Below are 14,250 nucleotides of genomic sequence, written 5' to 3' on the forward strand. Positions count from 1 at the left end.
GTACTTGGTTAGGTTTAGGTACAAAAAGTACTTGGTTAGGTTTAAGCACAAAAAGTACTTGGTTAGGTTTAAGCACTAAAAAGTACTTGGTTAGGTTTAGGCACTAAAAAGTACTTGGTTAGGTTTAGGTACAAAAAGTACTTGGTTAGGTTTAAGCACAAAAAGTACTTGGTTAGGTTTAAGCACTAAAAAGTACTTGGTTAGGTTTAGGCACAAAAAGTACTTGGTTAGGTTTAAGCACAAAAAGTACTTGGTTAGGTTTAAGCACTAAAAAGTACTTGGTTAGGTTTAGGCACTAAAAGTACTTGGTTAGGTTTAAGCACTAAAAAGTACTTGGTTAGGTTTAGGCACAAAACGTACTTGGTTAGGTTTAAGCACTAAAAAGTACTTGGTTAGGTTTAAGCACTAAAAAGTACTTGGTTAGGTTTAGGCACTAAAAAGTACTTGGTTAGGTTTAAGCACTAAAAAGTACTTGGTTAGGTTTAGGCACAAAAAGTACTTGGTTAGGTTTAAGCACTAAAAGTACTTGGTTAGGTTTAAGCACTAAAAGTACTTGGTTAGGTTTAAGCACTAAAAGTACTTGGTTAGGTTTAAGCACTAAAAGTACTTGGTTATGGTTAGGAAAACATTGTTGTTTGGGTTTAGTCACAGAATGTGATAGGTGACAGATGTTATTGTAAGCCAAATTAAAAGAGAAGTGCCTGTACTGTGTACCGATGAGTTCTGGCCCACTTCCAGCACTGACTGTGACATTCTTGTAGAGGACTGAACTGGTGCCATTTGCAGTAAACAAACCACACCAGGTGTCCTTATAATTAAAGGTGAGTAAGTGATGGAAGGATTGGCTTCCAATGAATAAAGGTGTAGTGTGATATTTCACCTGTGGGGGCAGTACGGCGCCGTTACTGCGTAGATTACAACAACAACAGAAGAAGAAGAGTTTAACCAGTGGTGGGCGCGTTTGGTACCTGCTGCTCTGTGCTGTTAAACTGTGCTAAACACGGCTGACAGGTAAAGTTATAGCGGGTTAGACCTATAATAAGGCTTATTATTACTGAGTAACTATAGCTGTTGAATTATATATTTCGCACAGGATAAGCTAGCCGCACAGTTAGCATCCTCATCTTACTGGCTAGTTCATTTTACCCGGGATTGTCTGTCTAGCTAGTTAGCGAGCTAGCGTCAAAATAACTAACTGTTATCTCACTATAAGCTCGTTAAAGGTGCCCGATGCAGCCTTTAAAGTCGCTAGTTGAGACCCGATGTCTTGTCAGTACGAGCCAGAAGCGCTGATGTTGATTTCAGCTGTATTGGGGCTAAGCTAAGCTATTCTCCTCATCTCTGTCTGCTGTTGTCATCTCAGCTGCCTGAGCCATGAGTGAGTTCAGGATCCACCATGATGTGAACGAGCTGCTCAGCCTGCTCCATGTTCGGGGAGGTGATGGAGCAGAGGGTTACATAGACTTACTGCAGAAACACAGGACTCCCTATGTCACAACTACAGTCTCTGCTCACAGTGCAAAGGTGGGTATAAGAAACACTTTAATGCAACTTTTCAGGCACGGGAACTTGACCATAATGCCTTGTAATTGATAACTGATCACTGTTTTCAAGAAGGCCCAGTCAAGGCTATTTTTTTTTTTAACAACTCTGATGTAGAAGCAGAAATCAGCTTTATACTTTTTTATCAAGGCATTATAGCATGTGTTCTTTTTTACGCTGTGCTTTGGAGGCAGCATTACTGTAGATGATACAAATCACATTTACATTTATTCAGTTAGCTGTTTGTTTTGTCTTACAATTGCTATATATGTCAGAGGTTGCACGCCTCCGGAGCAACTAGGGGTTAAGTGTCTTGCTCAGGGACACATTGGTGGATGTGTCACAGTGGGGGATTAAACGTGGGTCTCTCACACCAAAGGCTTGTGTCTTATCCACTGTGCCATCAGCACCCCAATGTTCAATAAGTTGATTAAAAACTCTGGCTCCGTGACTTGCCCCTGACCCACTGGAGGTCATCATAGGGTTACGGTCAGTCATCATTGTTAGCCAACAAAATGTTTTTTTCCAGATGTGCCTGCAACACCTGGCAGCAGAAATCAGAGCTCTGTTCAGATCTGAGCTAAAGTCAAAATCGTATAGGCGTTCTTTGTCTTTCACCATGTAATTTGTGAGACTTTTTTCAGCTTATGTTCTGTGAAAAATGTATAACTTGTAAAAGAGAGCAGAAACATTTTTAAAGAAAGAGTGTGTATAATTGGAATTACTAGCAGTAAGTGGATTTCAGACTTGTATTGCAGCCTATGAAGATGAATACCATAAATTACAGAGATATCTTTCTATGCACATGTTCTTGCATATTTATATATTTGCATGGGTCACACATGTCTAGATCTGGACAAACAATAATTGTGTGGCATATCCCACGAAGATACAGTAATTCATCATCTTTTATTGAAAAATGGTGAAGCGCTGGGGGGAAACGCACTGCGATATATATTTCTTTTTATAGAGGTCTAAACATCTTAAATGTTTGTCTTGTCGGTGTGAATTAAAGATCATTATCGTAGTTTTGCGGTTTAGGTCGGAATTTGTTTTTCTTCAGACTACATGTTGCAGCTGTAGGCAGCACCTGTAGCCCTGCAGTACATGACGAGCACGATTTTCTTTTATATGAAGTAAAACAGTCAGTTTAAATCAGGTGTGACAGAAACATAATTACTATAAGAATTATTTCTCACATCCGTTGAAGAAATGAATGTGTTGCTAACTGTGTATATTCTCTTGATATTGTCTGTTTTATAATTTTCAGGTGAAATTAGCGGAGTTCTCTAAAACCCCCGAGGACTTCTTGAGGAAGTATGAAGAGCTCAAGTCCAAAAATGTTAGAAACCTCGACCCTCTTGTCTATCTGCTCTCCAAACTCTGTGAAGATAAAGAGGTAAGACATCGTTTACAAGCAGCTAATTATATGGGTTTGTTTATTACTTGGAAGTGGAAATAATTAGTTTCACTCATTAGTTTCTCAGATTTGAAAGGATTATGATGTAAAAAATGTGTCCTGTGTTTTCATATGATTTGTTTTTCATCTCTTAACAATAGCAGCAGTGTAAACATCCAAGTGAAAGTGAAAAATGCAGTTAATGGTATAGGCTTTATGCAAATGTCACTGATGTAAATAGAGGATTGAAACCAATTTAAAAGGCCTTGGGTGTGGCTTGATTTGTGTGTTCATTTATATTTTTAAACTGCCATACTGAACAATAGTAGTTGACCGTTCTCATCACACTATCTCACCGCCTTGTCGGGATGTTTTTCGCAGACGCTTCAGTTTCTGCAGCAGAATGCCAAAGAGAGGTCAGAGTCATCAGCGAACGCGACGTCAACCACAACTACCAGTTACACTCTGCCTCAGACCAGCACCAAGATGTCCATGCAGGAACTGGACGAGCTGCGAAAGAAGCTCGGCAACGTGACGGCCAGCTCCAACGCTCCTCTGGTGAGCACAGCATGCAGTAGATCTGACAGCTGGATGGGTCTTTTCACAAAAACAATTGAATGCTTATCAAATAATAATCCCATTCGGATGGGATTAATTTCTGTTGGGTGATTTTAATAATACACACACATTATTAATCCTGTCGGGAGTGTATATGTGTGGTTTTCTTCCCCTCCCCCAACAGCCTGGCTCATTGGCGTACTTGCCAGGGCTCCCACTCATTCTGGAAAACAGTTGACAAATTTTCCAGTCATGGAAAAGATATAAAAAATGAGAGAAAAAGTAAAATATCCTGGAAAATTATTTTATCGCTATGTTCGCTATGGTTTTAGAAAGCTAAGGTTCAACAGAATGCTGGGATTTTACTATAATTTGTGTTGAGGCTATTCAGTTATTGGTGGTCTGGCAGCAGTGGTTAAAATATAATTCCTTAAGAAAAGCAGTTGCCAAGCAAAGAGCATGAAGGGCTTTCCCAAAGAAACAAAAAAAAAAAACAAGGCAATATCAATTTGTCATAATTTCTACATATTTAATAGATTCTTTGTCATACCAGCTATATCATAACAAAAATGTCCTGGAAGGTTCCTGGAAAAGATTTCTAGAAAAGCGTGGGAACCCTGCTTACGAGTCCTATAATTAAAATCTCATCAGGATTCACAAAGCTTGTGAGAGTGAATCAAAACAGCAAAATAGTTGGCTATAAAACCAAAACAAGCTAATGTAAGGGCAGAAAATTGTTTTCTTCTTACACTTATAATCTTTTATGCAAGTACTTATAAGAGTGCTATTTATCTCCATTTATTATGTCTTATATATTGTTTTAAATCTTTATTGTTCTTGTTATTCCAGTCTGTCCACATGTGTGTGGTTTAGGTCAGGGATGTGGGGTTGTTGATTGTTTTCCTCACTAGCTGTTCTTCTCCTTCCTTGACTGGGACCAGTCAAGGACCTTTTGTTCCCCAAAACATAGATGCTCAGACTGTGTAAATGATCATGCAATTGTTTGCTCTGGGCCAGACGTTAGTGACTGTCTTAGGAGACAGAACCTCTGGTCCAGCTGATTCTGTTGTAGTACTTCACTGTTTATTCTCTTTTTTGTTAAATAAATTCTTCAAAGACAACGGTTCCTTGTAACTCAATTATTTGCTCAACCTCTCACCAGGAATATAATTTCCACAACAGCTTTTCAGACTTAATAGAACAGAAAGTTTAGATTAAATTTCACCCTGCTTTTTAATTCATCAGTCTCTCTTTTTGGATTTTGCCTGCAGCCTGCTGAAGTCACACGGAAGATGCTGAGGGACAAACACAACAAGAAGAACCCCACCCAGCCCAACCCCGTGTTTCCAAACTGGGTGTACGACCGTCCTGCTCTCCTCGGAGACTTCATCACCAGCCCCACCCCTCCAGCAGATGCAGCTGTGGCCATTGGTAAGCCAGTTTCATTTCCACACGCTCTCTGTATTCCTTTAATACTGGATCATCAACTAGGTGAATGAAATTATTATGTTTTTTTTTAAAAGGTTGCATGAATTATGCGCTCAAGTGACTGTTTGTTGTTGTTGTTGTTTGTAGAGATTCTAACAGTGTTATCTGCGGCCAGGTACGATGCCCCTGCCTGCTCAGGAACAAGCTCTGGTGGAGGACCTGCTGTTCGTCCTGGTTGGAGTTGATGGGCGAGACATCACAGCTCAGCCTGTGCTGGGGAGGCAGAACCGCTCCTTCATTGTCGATTCAACACTGGACATGTCTATCAAAGAGCTGGTTAACAGAATATTACCAGTTGCGTCGTATTACTCCACTATAACACGGTGAGCATGTAAAAATGTTATGTTGAATCAACCCTTTCAAAATGTTTGCGCTCATGTGTTCATACGCGTTTAAGAGTGCCACAGAGGAAACATTATTGTGTTTGTCCTTCAGATTCATTGAGGAGAAGTCGTCCTTTGAGTACGGTCAGGTGAACCATGCGCTGACAGCGGCGATGAGGACCCTGATGAAGGAGTACCTGATCCTGGTCACTCAGCTGGAGCACCTCCAGCGGCAGGGCCTCCTGTCACTGCAGAAGCTCTGGTTTTACATCCAGCCCACCATGAGGACCATGGAGATACTCGCCTCTCTTGGTGAGAGTCTGAACACGAAGGGCCTGATTCTGTTTTGAATGTTATTTAATGTCACATTCACACTGTAAGCTGCTGTAAGACTGTGTTCGAGATTTTTGTCCTCTTTATCGCTGAACTGCGTGGCGAAGAATTCATTCCATTGTCTTCCTTGTGTGACAGATCTGCTCGCCAATCGCAAGCACCAGGTTTTGTCTGGCGTCAACTCACACTGACAGGTTACAGCAGCGGAGCGTTTAGCTGCCCTACATATCTGACGTGCTGTTAGTTTGTCATTTTGTGGGCTACAACTACGGATAACCGCTCTCTGTGAGCCGGTTTCGTTCCACTCTCTGAAGGCTACATTTCCCACACGGACCATTTCAGAATAAGAGCGTTTTTTCTGTCTGATTTTGCAGACTTGTTCAGATTTTGCTTATTTGTTAAGTTGTCCTTGATTTTTCTGCTTCTACTATGGTTAACTAGGCTACGTAGTTAAATTATTTCTTTTTTTTGTCTGTTTTAACTGTGTTTATTGTTGATGTACGATCGAAAGTCTGCAAAGGCTGTTTCTTTATGAAAATTGACCGGATCCTCTGTGCCGTTCTGTGTCTGACTTCCTGCCTGGTTCATCTGCTCTGTGCTGCTTGACGTGGCTTCAGTCAAAAATAGAGTGGCAGTGAATATTGAACTTTTCAATTAAAAAAACGCAAATCGTAATCGCAATATCTGGTAGAAAAATCGCAATTAGATTTTTTTCCCCCCAAGTCAGTCAGCCCTAGTGGAAACCTAGTCAGATTGCCAGATTGCCCCCTTCATGGAAACGTGACTGGGGGGCCTATTCAAACATGAAAACGACATGTTAATCACACTCATGTAAATTACAGGGGCATGTAGGGAGCTCATTTTTACCACTCTGAACCAGGTTCAGAGAGATAACTACAGCACCAGCAAATTGGACACAAATGTTCATAATGATAGTTGATGTATTTCATTTCTAAACGGTGGTGGAAGAAGTATTTGGATCCTTTAACTTGAAGAATTATCACACTGTGAAAAAGGAGCAACCTCCAGGTCTGAAAAGTGAAGCCCATGTGGAAGGGCCTTAAACCTGCATTTCTTCTGATGGCCAGCTGGGGGCGACTCTTGTATAGATGTCTATGAGAAAATGAGGCTACTTCTCAGCTGATTTATTACCTCAGTGAACACTTTTCCAAAGAGTTCATGGTCTCAGTCGCTAGTTTCAAGTCTTCTTTAACACAGCATGATGCTCATTCAGTAAATTATGGTCCCATTTAGAGGAAAATAGGCAATAAAGCAGAGCACCTGTAAGGCATAGCAATGCATATCCCTGCCCAACTCCACCCTCTCGTCCAAATATGATCACTTGAGACCAAGATGGCGACGACCACAATCCCAAACTTGAGGCTTCAAGTAGTCTACGAACCAATGGGAGACGTCACGGTGGCCACGTCCACTTCTTTTATACAGTCTATGGTTACAAGACAAGTAAAAGTCTTGCTTTAAAATGCTACTTAAGTAAAAGCGCTGAAGTATTATTTGATAAATGTACTTATGCTGTGTATGTAAATGTAGTTGGATTGTTAATACTGATGCATCAATGTGAGAGCAGCATTTTGTCGTGAGATGAAGGGCCACAAGCCAACACAACCGCTTCCGCTATGTTCACAGCCTCCTCGGTGGACAAAGGAGAGTGTATGGGTGGGTCGACGCTGAGTCTTCTTCATGATCGAACCTTTAACTTCACCGGTGACAGCCAGGCTCAGGAGCTGTGTCTCTACCTCACTAAAGCAGCCAGCGTCCCTTACTTTGAAATCCTGGAGAAGTGGATCTACAGGGGCATCATCAAGGATCCATACAGGTACAGTTTATAGGCCGACGCTCGAAATAACAAAACACCACTTGAACCACTGTATCTGCCTTTTGTTTTAACGGCTGTGTCCATGTTTTTGTGTTCTGACAGTGAGTTCATGGTGGAAGAGCATGAGCTGCAGAAAGAGAAAATTCAGGAGGACTACAATGATAAGTACTGGGATCAGAGATACACCATTGTGCAACATCGGATTCCCTCCTTTCTACAGAAAATGGCAGACAAAATATTAAGCACAGGTAAAACAAAACAACATAAAACATTGTAAGAGCCTTTCCTAGACAAAATAATTGACCCCCTTCTTTGTTATTGTGAAGGGAAATACCTCAATGTGGTGCGGGAGTGCGGCCGCGATGTGACGTGTCCTGATGCTAAGGAGGTCCTGTACACCCTGAAGGAGAGGGCTTACGTGGAGCAGATAGAGAAAGCTTACAACTATGCCAGCAAGGTCCTGCTGGCCTTCCTCATGGAAGAGAAGGAGCTGGTTTCACGTCTGAGGTAAACCGATTTTCGAGACATTTTATAATGGAGGAGTGACGGGTAAGCTAACGGGGAGAGAAAGGATGAGGTGCTGCTTAGTTGCCACGTTGAATTCAAAGCCACCGTCATTCATGGTCTGTATGGAGAAATCTGCATTTATGTTTCTCCATTTGTTGTTTTTTATTATTATTAATAATTACAACAACAATATATATGAAGTATATTGAAACCAAAGGACAGTTTACAAAGAAAAACAAGCAAAAAAAAGTCAAAGTAGACAACCTTTTTGCTTTAGCTCATCTTTATGAAATAAATATTGATTGCATGGTGGAATTGCTATAGAATAAAGATATAAGCCTCTCTTTCACTATGCCTCCGCACGATTGTTCCCGGAAAAATTAAGTCTCGATTTATGGCACTGTCCTCTTTCTATTCTGCTGTTGCTATATGATAAATGTGTAACAGGCAAATCTGATGACATAATATCTACATGCACTATGTTTTAGATGCATTCAGTATATAACCTGATAGATAAACTGGTCTTTTGATTTCTAGAGGGCTTTTCTTCATGTTAGCTTTGGTAGCTAACCCAGTTTTTCTCAACATATATAATACTTTCTATCTGCTTTCATTTCTTTATTATAGACTAAATTAATTAACAGACACACACACACACGTTCTCCTGATTTTTTTTCTTTTCTTTTTTTTTTGAAATTTTGTTTTTATTGAACATTTTTCTAAAAACTACACAAAACATAAAGATGACCGACAAAATTAAACGGTTGAAAGAGCCATCTAGTAAGAAAAAAGGGGGAGAAAATATTACACAGGTTTGTTAAATCAACATTTTACGTATAATTCCAGTCCAGATCTACTGTGACATCTCACTAACAAAATATTTCCATTTTTCCAGTACTGTTCACCTTTCTCTGAGTGTCTGAGGGATAAAGTTTGTGTATTATGTCTGTCCATTCTGATACAGTTGCTCATTGAACCATTTTCGTGATAAAGTCTTCTTACTGGCTGCCTGCAATATTTGAAACAAATATCTGTCTTGTTTGTTCAGTCCAGTTGGTATGTTGCCCAAATAGAATACACTAAAACTCTCTTCAAGCTGTAGTCCAATAATCAGTTGAATAGTTTAAACCACATCTGACCAGTAGGGGGAAATCTTGGGACACTCCCAAAAAATATGAAAGTCTCCTGATGTTTTCTTGTAACGTTACTCCACCCTGATGCCAACTCATGCTGTAGTTACTTGTTTGTGTGAAGCAATAACTTTACTCATACTCATGTTAATAGGCAATGCACATGCTTACAGTAGCTTTTGCCTTTTCCCAAATAAAAAATAAAATTGTGACACTTTCAGTTGACTTCTACAGGGAACATGCTTCCTTCTTCTCTCTTATTTCAAAAGTGGTGTTGGAAATTTCTTCATGAAGTTAGGCTCTTAGGAAACAGTGGCACCTTTGCGACATCGCTGCAAACAATAATGTCACTTGGAAACGCTGGAGGTAGAAAAGTTGTCTGTTTCCACTTTATTAAAAAGCTTTGTCTTTGACTGTGCTGTTTTTATTAGATCCATCAAGCACTACTTTTTGATGGACAAAGGCGACTTCTTTGTGCACTTCATGGACCTGACGGAGGAAGAGCTGAAGAAGCCAGTGGACGACATCGTTCCTCCCCGACTAGAAGCTCTGCTGGAGCTCGCTCTGAGGATGAGCACAGCCAACACAGACCCCTTCAAAGACGACCTCAAGGCGGGTGGAAATAAGACTGTAGTTCTGTGTACTCTCGTCAGGAAACGTCAAAGTCCCAAGAGTTAGATGGGCTGGTACATAAATATGAAGTTAGAGACACGCTGGTGAAAATAGTGGAGCAGTTGGCAGCTAAAGTGACAGATAATTTCCTCAGGAGGATTTTTAAACATGCTGTTCAGTGGTACCTCACTATGTTCTTGCTCTGGATTCAATATATAGTTAAATAAGCTACATGTACTTAGTCCTGCCTGGCAAACATTTGTCATTTTGGTTAATTTATTAATTCCACTTTCGCTCAAGGCTCGGAGCGAACTCAGGGTCAAGTTTATTTGTAAAGTCTCAGCGGTCTTTACACACCCACAAAATCAGGAGTTTATCCCTTCAAAACAATGGACAGGAATGAAAATAAAGAGAGATGGAAATTAGAGAAAGCAAAACAAGAGCTTGTAACAATCCATCCGATCCTTTGTTACACTAATAAGTGTACTTGGCTTCCTTCACTTGCAGACTGATGTCATGATTTATGAGTCACTCTTTATAACGTTCGGTCTTCCTCTCTTCCTACCACAGATTGACTTAATGCCTCATGACGTCATCACTCAGCTGCTGCGGGTGCTGGCCATCGAGACCAAACAGGAGAAGTCCATCATCAACGCAGACCCGACAGACGTGGCCCTCAGCGGGCTGGAGGCCTTCTCCTTCGACTACATCGTCAAATGGCCGCTCTCGCTCATCATCAACAGGTTCTGTTCTGCTGCTGCCGGTTGATTTTTTTTATCTCTTTTATGCGTTTCATATTGTTTAGCTTTCCTAACTTTCAAGATATTTCAGCATAAAACATAACATAACAAATCCCAAGTGCAGTTGTAATTTGTTATTTTGCCGTTTTGTAGGTGTAAGAGACGCGTTTCTTTCTTTTCAATATGACACGGGAGCAAAATGAACAACTAACCGTTTTGATTATCCGATCCTGTAGGGCTTAACAATTAATCGAAAGATTATCAAAATCAGAATTTGTGGTTGAAATTGCCCCGGCCTACAAATGATATTCTCCATACATGAGGGAACATGCTTGATTGGTACAGACCCCATCAGAAATCTTATCATTTTTATACTGTTTTCAGTGAAAATAAAATCAAAAATTACCAATACAACTAAAATTTTGACTCATATCACAATCGCAATATCTATAAAAATAATCACGATGATTTTGTTTGCATATTTTTCAGCCTTACAATTCTAGTCTTTTTAGTGTCTTTTAACATTTGCTTGCTGCAGCTTCTTAAATCTGAGGACTTGATGCTTTTCTTTGTCAGAAGTGAGAGTATCCTTAAAATATTTAGGGTTTTTAACTCAAGACATCACAAGACGTCCACTTGGGCCTTTTTCACTATTTTCTGACTTTTTATAGGCAAAGCGATTGATTGATTGAGCAAATATAAGGCACATTCATTAATAATAAATATAATTGTAGCTGCAAAAAAAATGTCCCAAATTATAAAATAATAGTGGTTATTAAATTCTGCTGCAGGAGTCTCTGTACACTAACAATATGTTTTCTTCTGTTTAGTTATTTCTGTTTTACTTGTTAGTTTTTTATGTATGACTTTGTAACGTATAAGTAATCCATAAGTAATTTAACAGTATTTCATTTGCAATCATTTTCCAGGAAAGCCCTGACGAGGTACCAGATGTTGTTCAGACACATGTTTTACTGCAAACATGTCGAGAGGCTGCTGTGCAACGTGTGGATCAGCAACAAAGATTTCAAGCAGTACTCGTTACGTTCTCCCAAATGGTGAGTTGAAGTTGAATTTTAGGTGAATTTATGTAAAAATCTCAGCCAGCAAAACGTCCTCACGCTCTGTTCAAACTACCTGTACGCAGGTTTGCTGCTGCGTTCGCGCTCCGACAGCGCATGCTCAACTTTGTGCAGAACATCCAGTACTACATGATGTTTGAGGTGATGGAGCCCACCTGGCACATCATGGAGAATAACCTGAAAACAGTGAGTGCATGAACTCTCCCGTCCTGTTATCGCACCGTCAGTGGTCTTTTGTTTAACAAAAGCGAAGCCGCCACGGTATCACTCTTTATGTGTTGTTGTTGCTGCGCTCGTATGAGTTAGTTTTAACGGTCGGAGGTCAGGACACCTGTAGAACACTGGAAAGGAAACACACAGGTTTCTCGGAAAATGTGGTCTGGTGTTTTTTTTTTTTTTTGTGCTTATCGTCTGTCTTCTCCCTCTCCAGGCGTCAAACATTGATGATGTACTTTGCCACCACACTAGCTTCCTGGACAACTGCCTGAAGGACTGCATGCTGACCAACCCCGAGCTTCTCCGGATCTTCTCCAAACTCATGTCTGTCTGCGTCAAGTTCACAGACTGCATGCAGGTTTGTTGACGTGAAAATAAAGAGGAGCCAAGCCAGCTGCTTGTTTCTGCTCCAGGTCTGTGTCTTTTAAAGCAGGGGTTTAGTCTTAGACTGGGGGCCTCCCCTAAGACAAAGCTTGGAAAAAGGCGGCCCCTCACACCCCTTTAGCTTACTTGCTAAGTTTTGGTCAAATCACGGGTGCCTGTGCAATCCCAATTATGTTATTTGGTCCCATCGACGCTCAACAATTGAGCTAAGACAGCCTAATGTTTGACAGAACTTCAAACTACACAAAATAGATAACAAAAGTCTGTCCTAAGGCGTTTATGAGTTTCTGGGAAAGACAGTAACATTCCCGCAAAACGGTATCTCTGAACTCCGTTTAACCAGATCACACACATTTGGGCTAGTCTCTGTGATTTTCTTTTGATAAGTAATGTAATAACTATTTTTAATAGTAGGCAAGTTGATTTGTGTAGCACATTTCAACCACAAGGCAATTGAAATTGCATAAAAAATAAAAGCAACACTGGGAAATATAAAAAAGATTTTTAGTTACTAACGTAAATACTAATATGTTTTTACTTCCAATCAGTGAGCCTCCCCTGAAACAGTTTGGAGCACCAATGGGAACGCCCGCCTCCCACTTTGAAAACCTCTGTTTTAAAGTATTCATATTGCATTTCATGTTCTGCTTCAATTGAACACTAGATGGAAAAAAATCTACACTAAATCAGGAATGTTAAAACCTGAAAATGAAACTCGTAATTGCTTGTAACAAGATTTTTGTTTTTGTTCTAGCGGTTCACTCAGAGCATGAGGTTAGAGCGTCTCTCTCTGGAACAAGGGACTATGGACGGGCCTCCCACTCAGAGCGAACGTGCTGAGGAGGCAGAGAAGAAGAGGCTGACCACAAAGGTATTTACAAAATACACTCGTCACCCAGTAAAATGTTGGGAAATGTTCAGATTCCTACTTTGTGTTTCTGAAATATTATGAAACAACTGGTGTTTACAAACACTGGAGCATCTGGGTAATATCTTTTACTGCTTCAGTTTTTAGCCGAGTACGTGGACGCCCTCCAGTCAGACGCAGGCTTTGAAGCCACCATCAGCAGTTTTGACAGTAACTTCAGCATGCTGCTGCTGGACCTGCTGGACAAGCTGAGCATTTACAGCACCAACGACTGCGAGCACAGCATGATCAGCATCATCTACAGGTAAAACTGTTCACATTAAATGGACCAAAGATGGGTTTTTCTGTGCACATTCAAATTTATTGGCAGTATATGGATAGATCTACAGAGCTACTGGATATTTTATTCAAACTAGAGCAGACTCCAATACGCCTTGTTTTCCCAGAGGTAGTCGCAGTGTATTCAAATTAAATTGGCCCTATTTTTTTTATCAAGCATTATAAATGACTGATCATTTGCTTACTCTGCTGTTATAATTTCACAGGCTGGATTTCAATGGATTCTACACTGAGCGGCTGGAGAGGATGGCCATCGAGCGGAGTCAGAAAGCAGCAGCGTAGCATGTAATACATTTGTCACTCCACAATAAAAAGAGCCTTTCCACATGTCTGCCCGTTACTCCAACGCCAGCCGCCCATACAAACATCAGCCGTTGATTCAAAGAGCTGATACTTGTGTATATAATATTGTAACGTTACTGTATCAAATGTAGAGTTATAATCTGATGTTTGCAGCGTCATTTCAGTGCTTCAAATTGTACATTTTAAGAAATGTGGAACTTTATTCTGCTCTGAAAGTGAAACTCAAGACTCTCCTTATGGGTAACTTATTGTACCTGTACAATAAAATGTATGTTAATATTTCACTTCATTAAAAAAAATGACTTTTAACTGACTGTTTATGCAACTGCTATGTAGCCATTCTTTTGCTTGTTTGACTGAATTATTTAAGATAAATGACACATTTTCAATGTGTGAGGCGAATATTTATTATTTAATGAAAGGTATTTGTAGGTTTTTTTATTAATTTGTGGCCTGATAAGTGTTATAGTATAACTGTAGACCATAAAACAGGTTATAACTCTGACACTTAGCAGCGTGAAGTTAGCCAAAACTAAAGTCGTACCGGAAATATAACGCGACTGACTTCAGAATAAAAGCGTAACCTGTC

General features: G+C 40.2%; 1 protein-coding gene across 2 annotated transcripts; it reads left to right on the forward strand.

The window, feature by feature from the left end:
- Positions 1-907: 907 nt before the first annotated feature.
- Positions 908-13,970, forward strand: tubgcp2 (tubulin, gamma complex associated protein 2). Of its 2 annotated transcripts, XM_038736060.1 has the most exons (18): positions 908-1,011; positions 1,364-1,524; positions 2,813-2,941; positions 3,323-3,499; positions 4,771-4,930; positions 5,103-5,310; positions 5,423-5,622; positions 7,291-7,480; positions 7,583-7,728; positions 7,807-7,987; positions 9,549-9,729; positions 10,300-10,472; positions 11,399-11,527; positions 11,617-11,737; positions 11,982-12,125; positions 12,906-13,022; positions 13,160-13,323; positions 13,565-13,640. In XM_038736060.1, the coding sequence occupies exons 2-18, from the start codon at positions 1,375-1,377 to the stop codon at positions 13,638-13,640; spliced, it is 2,646 nt and encodes an 881-aa protein (XP_038591988.1). In that variant the 5' UTR covers positions 908-1,011; positions 1,364-1,374. The 2 variants fall into 2 exon arrangements, with proteins under 2 accessions (XP_038591988.1, XP_038591987.1); XM_038736059.1 differs by lacking the exon at positions 908-1,011 and having other exon boundaries at positions 1,375-1,524; positions 13,565-13,970.
- The last annotated feature ends 280 nt before the right edge of the window (positions 13,971-14,250 follow it).

Source organism: Micropterus salmoides, unplaced genomic scaffold, assembly GCF_014851395.1.
Source record: "Micropterus salmoides isolate LMB-PRFRI ecotype aquatic unplaced genomic scaffold, ASM1485139v1 Ms_hic_scaffold_21, whole genome shotgun sequence".
Classification (NCBI taxonomy): domain Eukaryota; kingdom Metazoa; phylum Chordata; class Actinopteri; order Centrarchiformes; family Centrarchidae; genus Micropterus; species Micropterus salmoides.

What these genes read in the sequence shown, in the direction of transcription:
- tubgcp2 (XM_038736060.1), top strand. Translation starts at nt 1,375, where the DNA reads ATGAGTGAGTTCAGGATCCACCATGATGTGAACGAGCTGCTCAGCCTG. An exon ending in GAGCTGGTTTCACGTCTGAG is followed by an intron (nt 7,988 to 9,548) that starts GTAAACCGATTT and finishes TGTTTTTATTAG; the next exon opens with ATCCATCAAGCACTACTTTT. An exon ending in CTCTCGCTCATCATCAACAG is followed by an intron (nt 10,473 to 11,398) that starts GTTCTGTTCTGC and finishes ATCATTTTCCAG; the next exon opens with GAAAGCCCTGACGAGGTACC.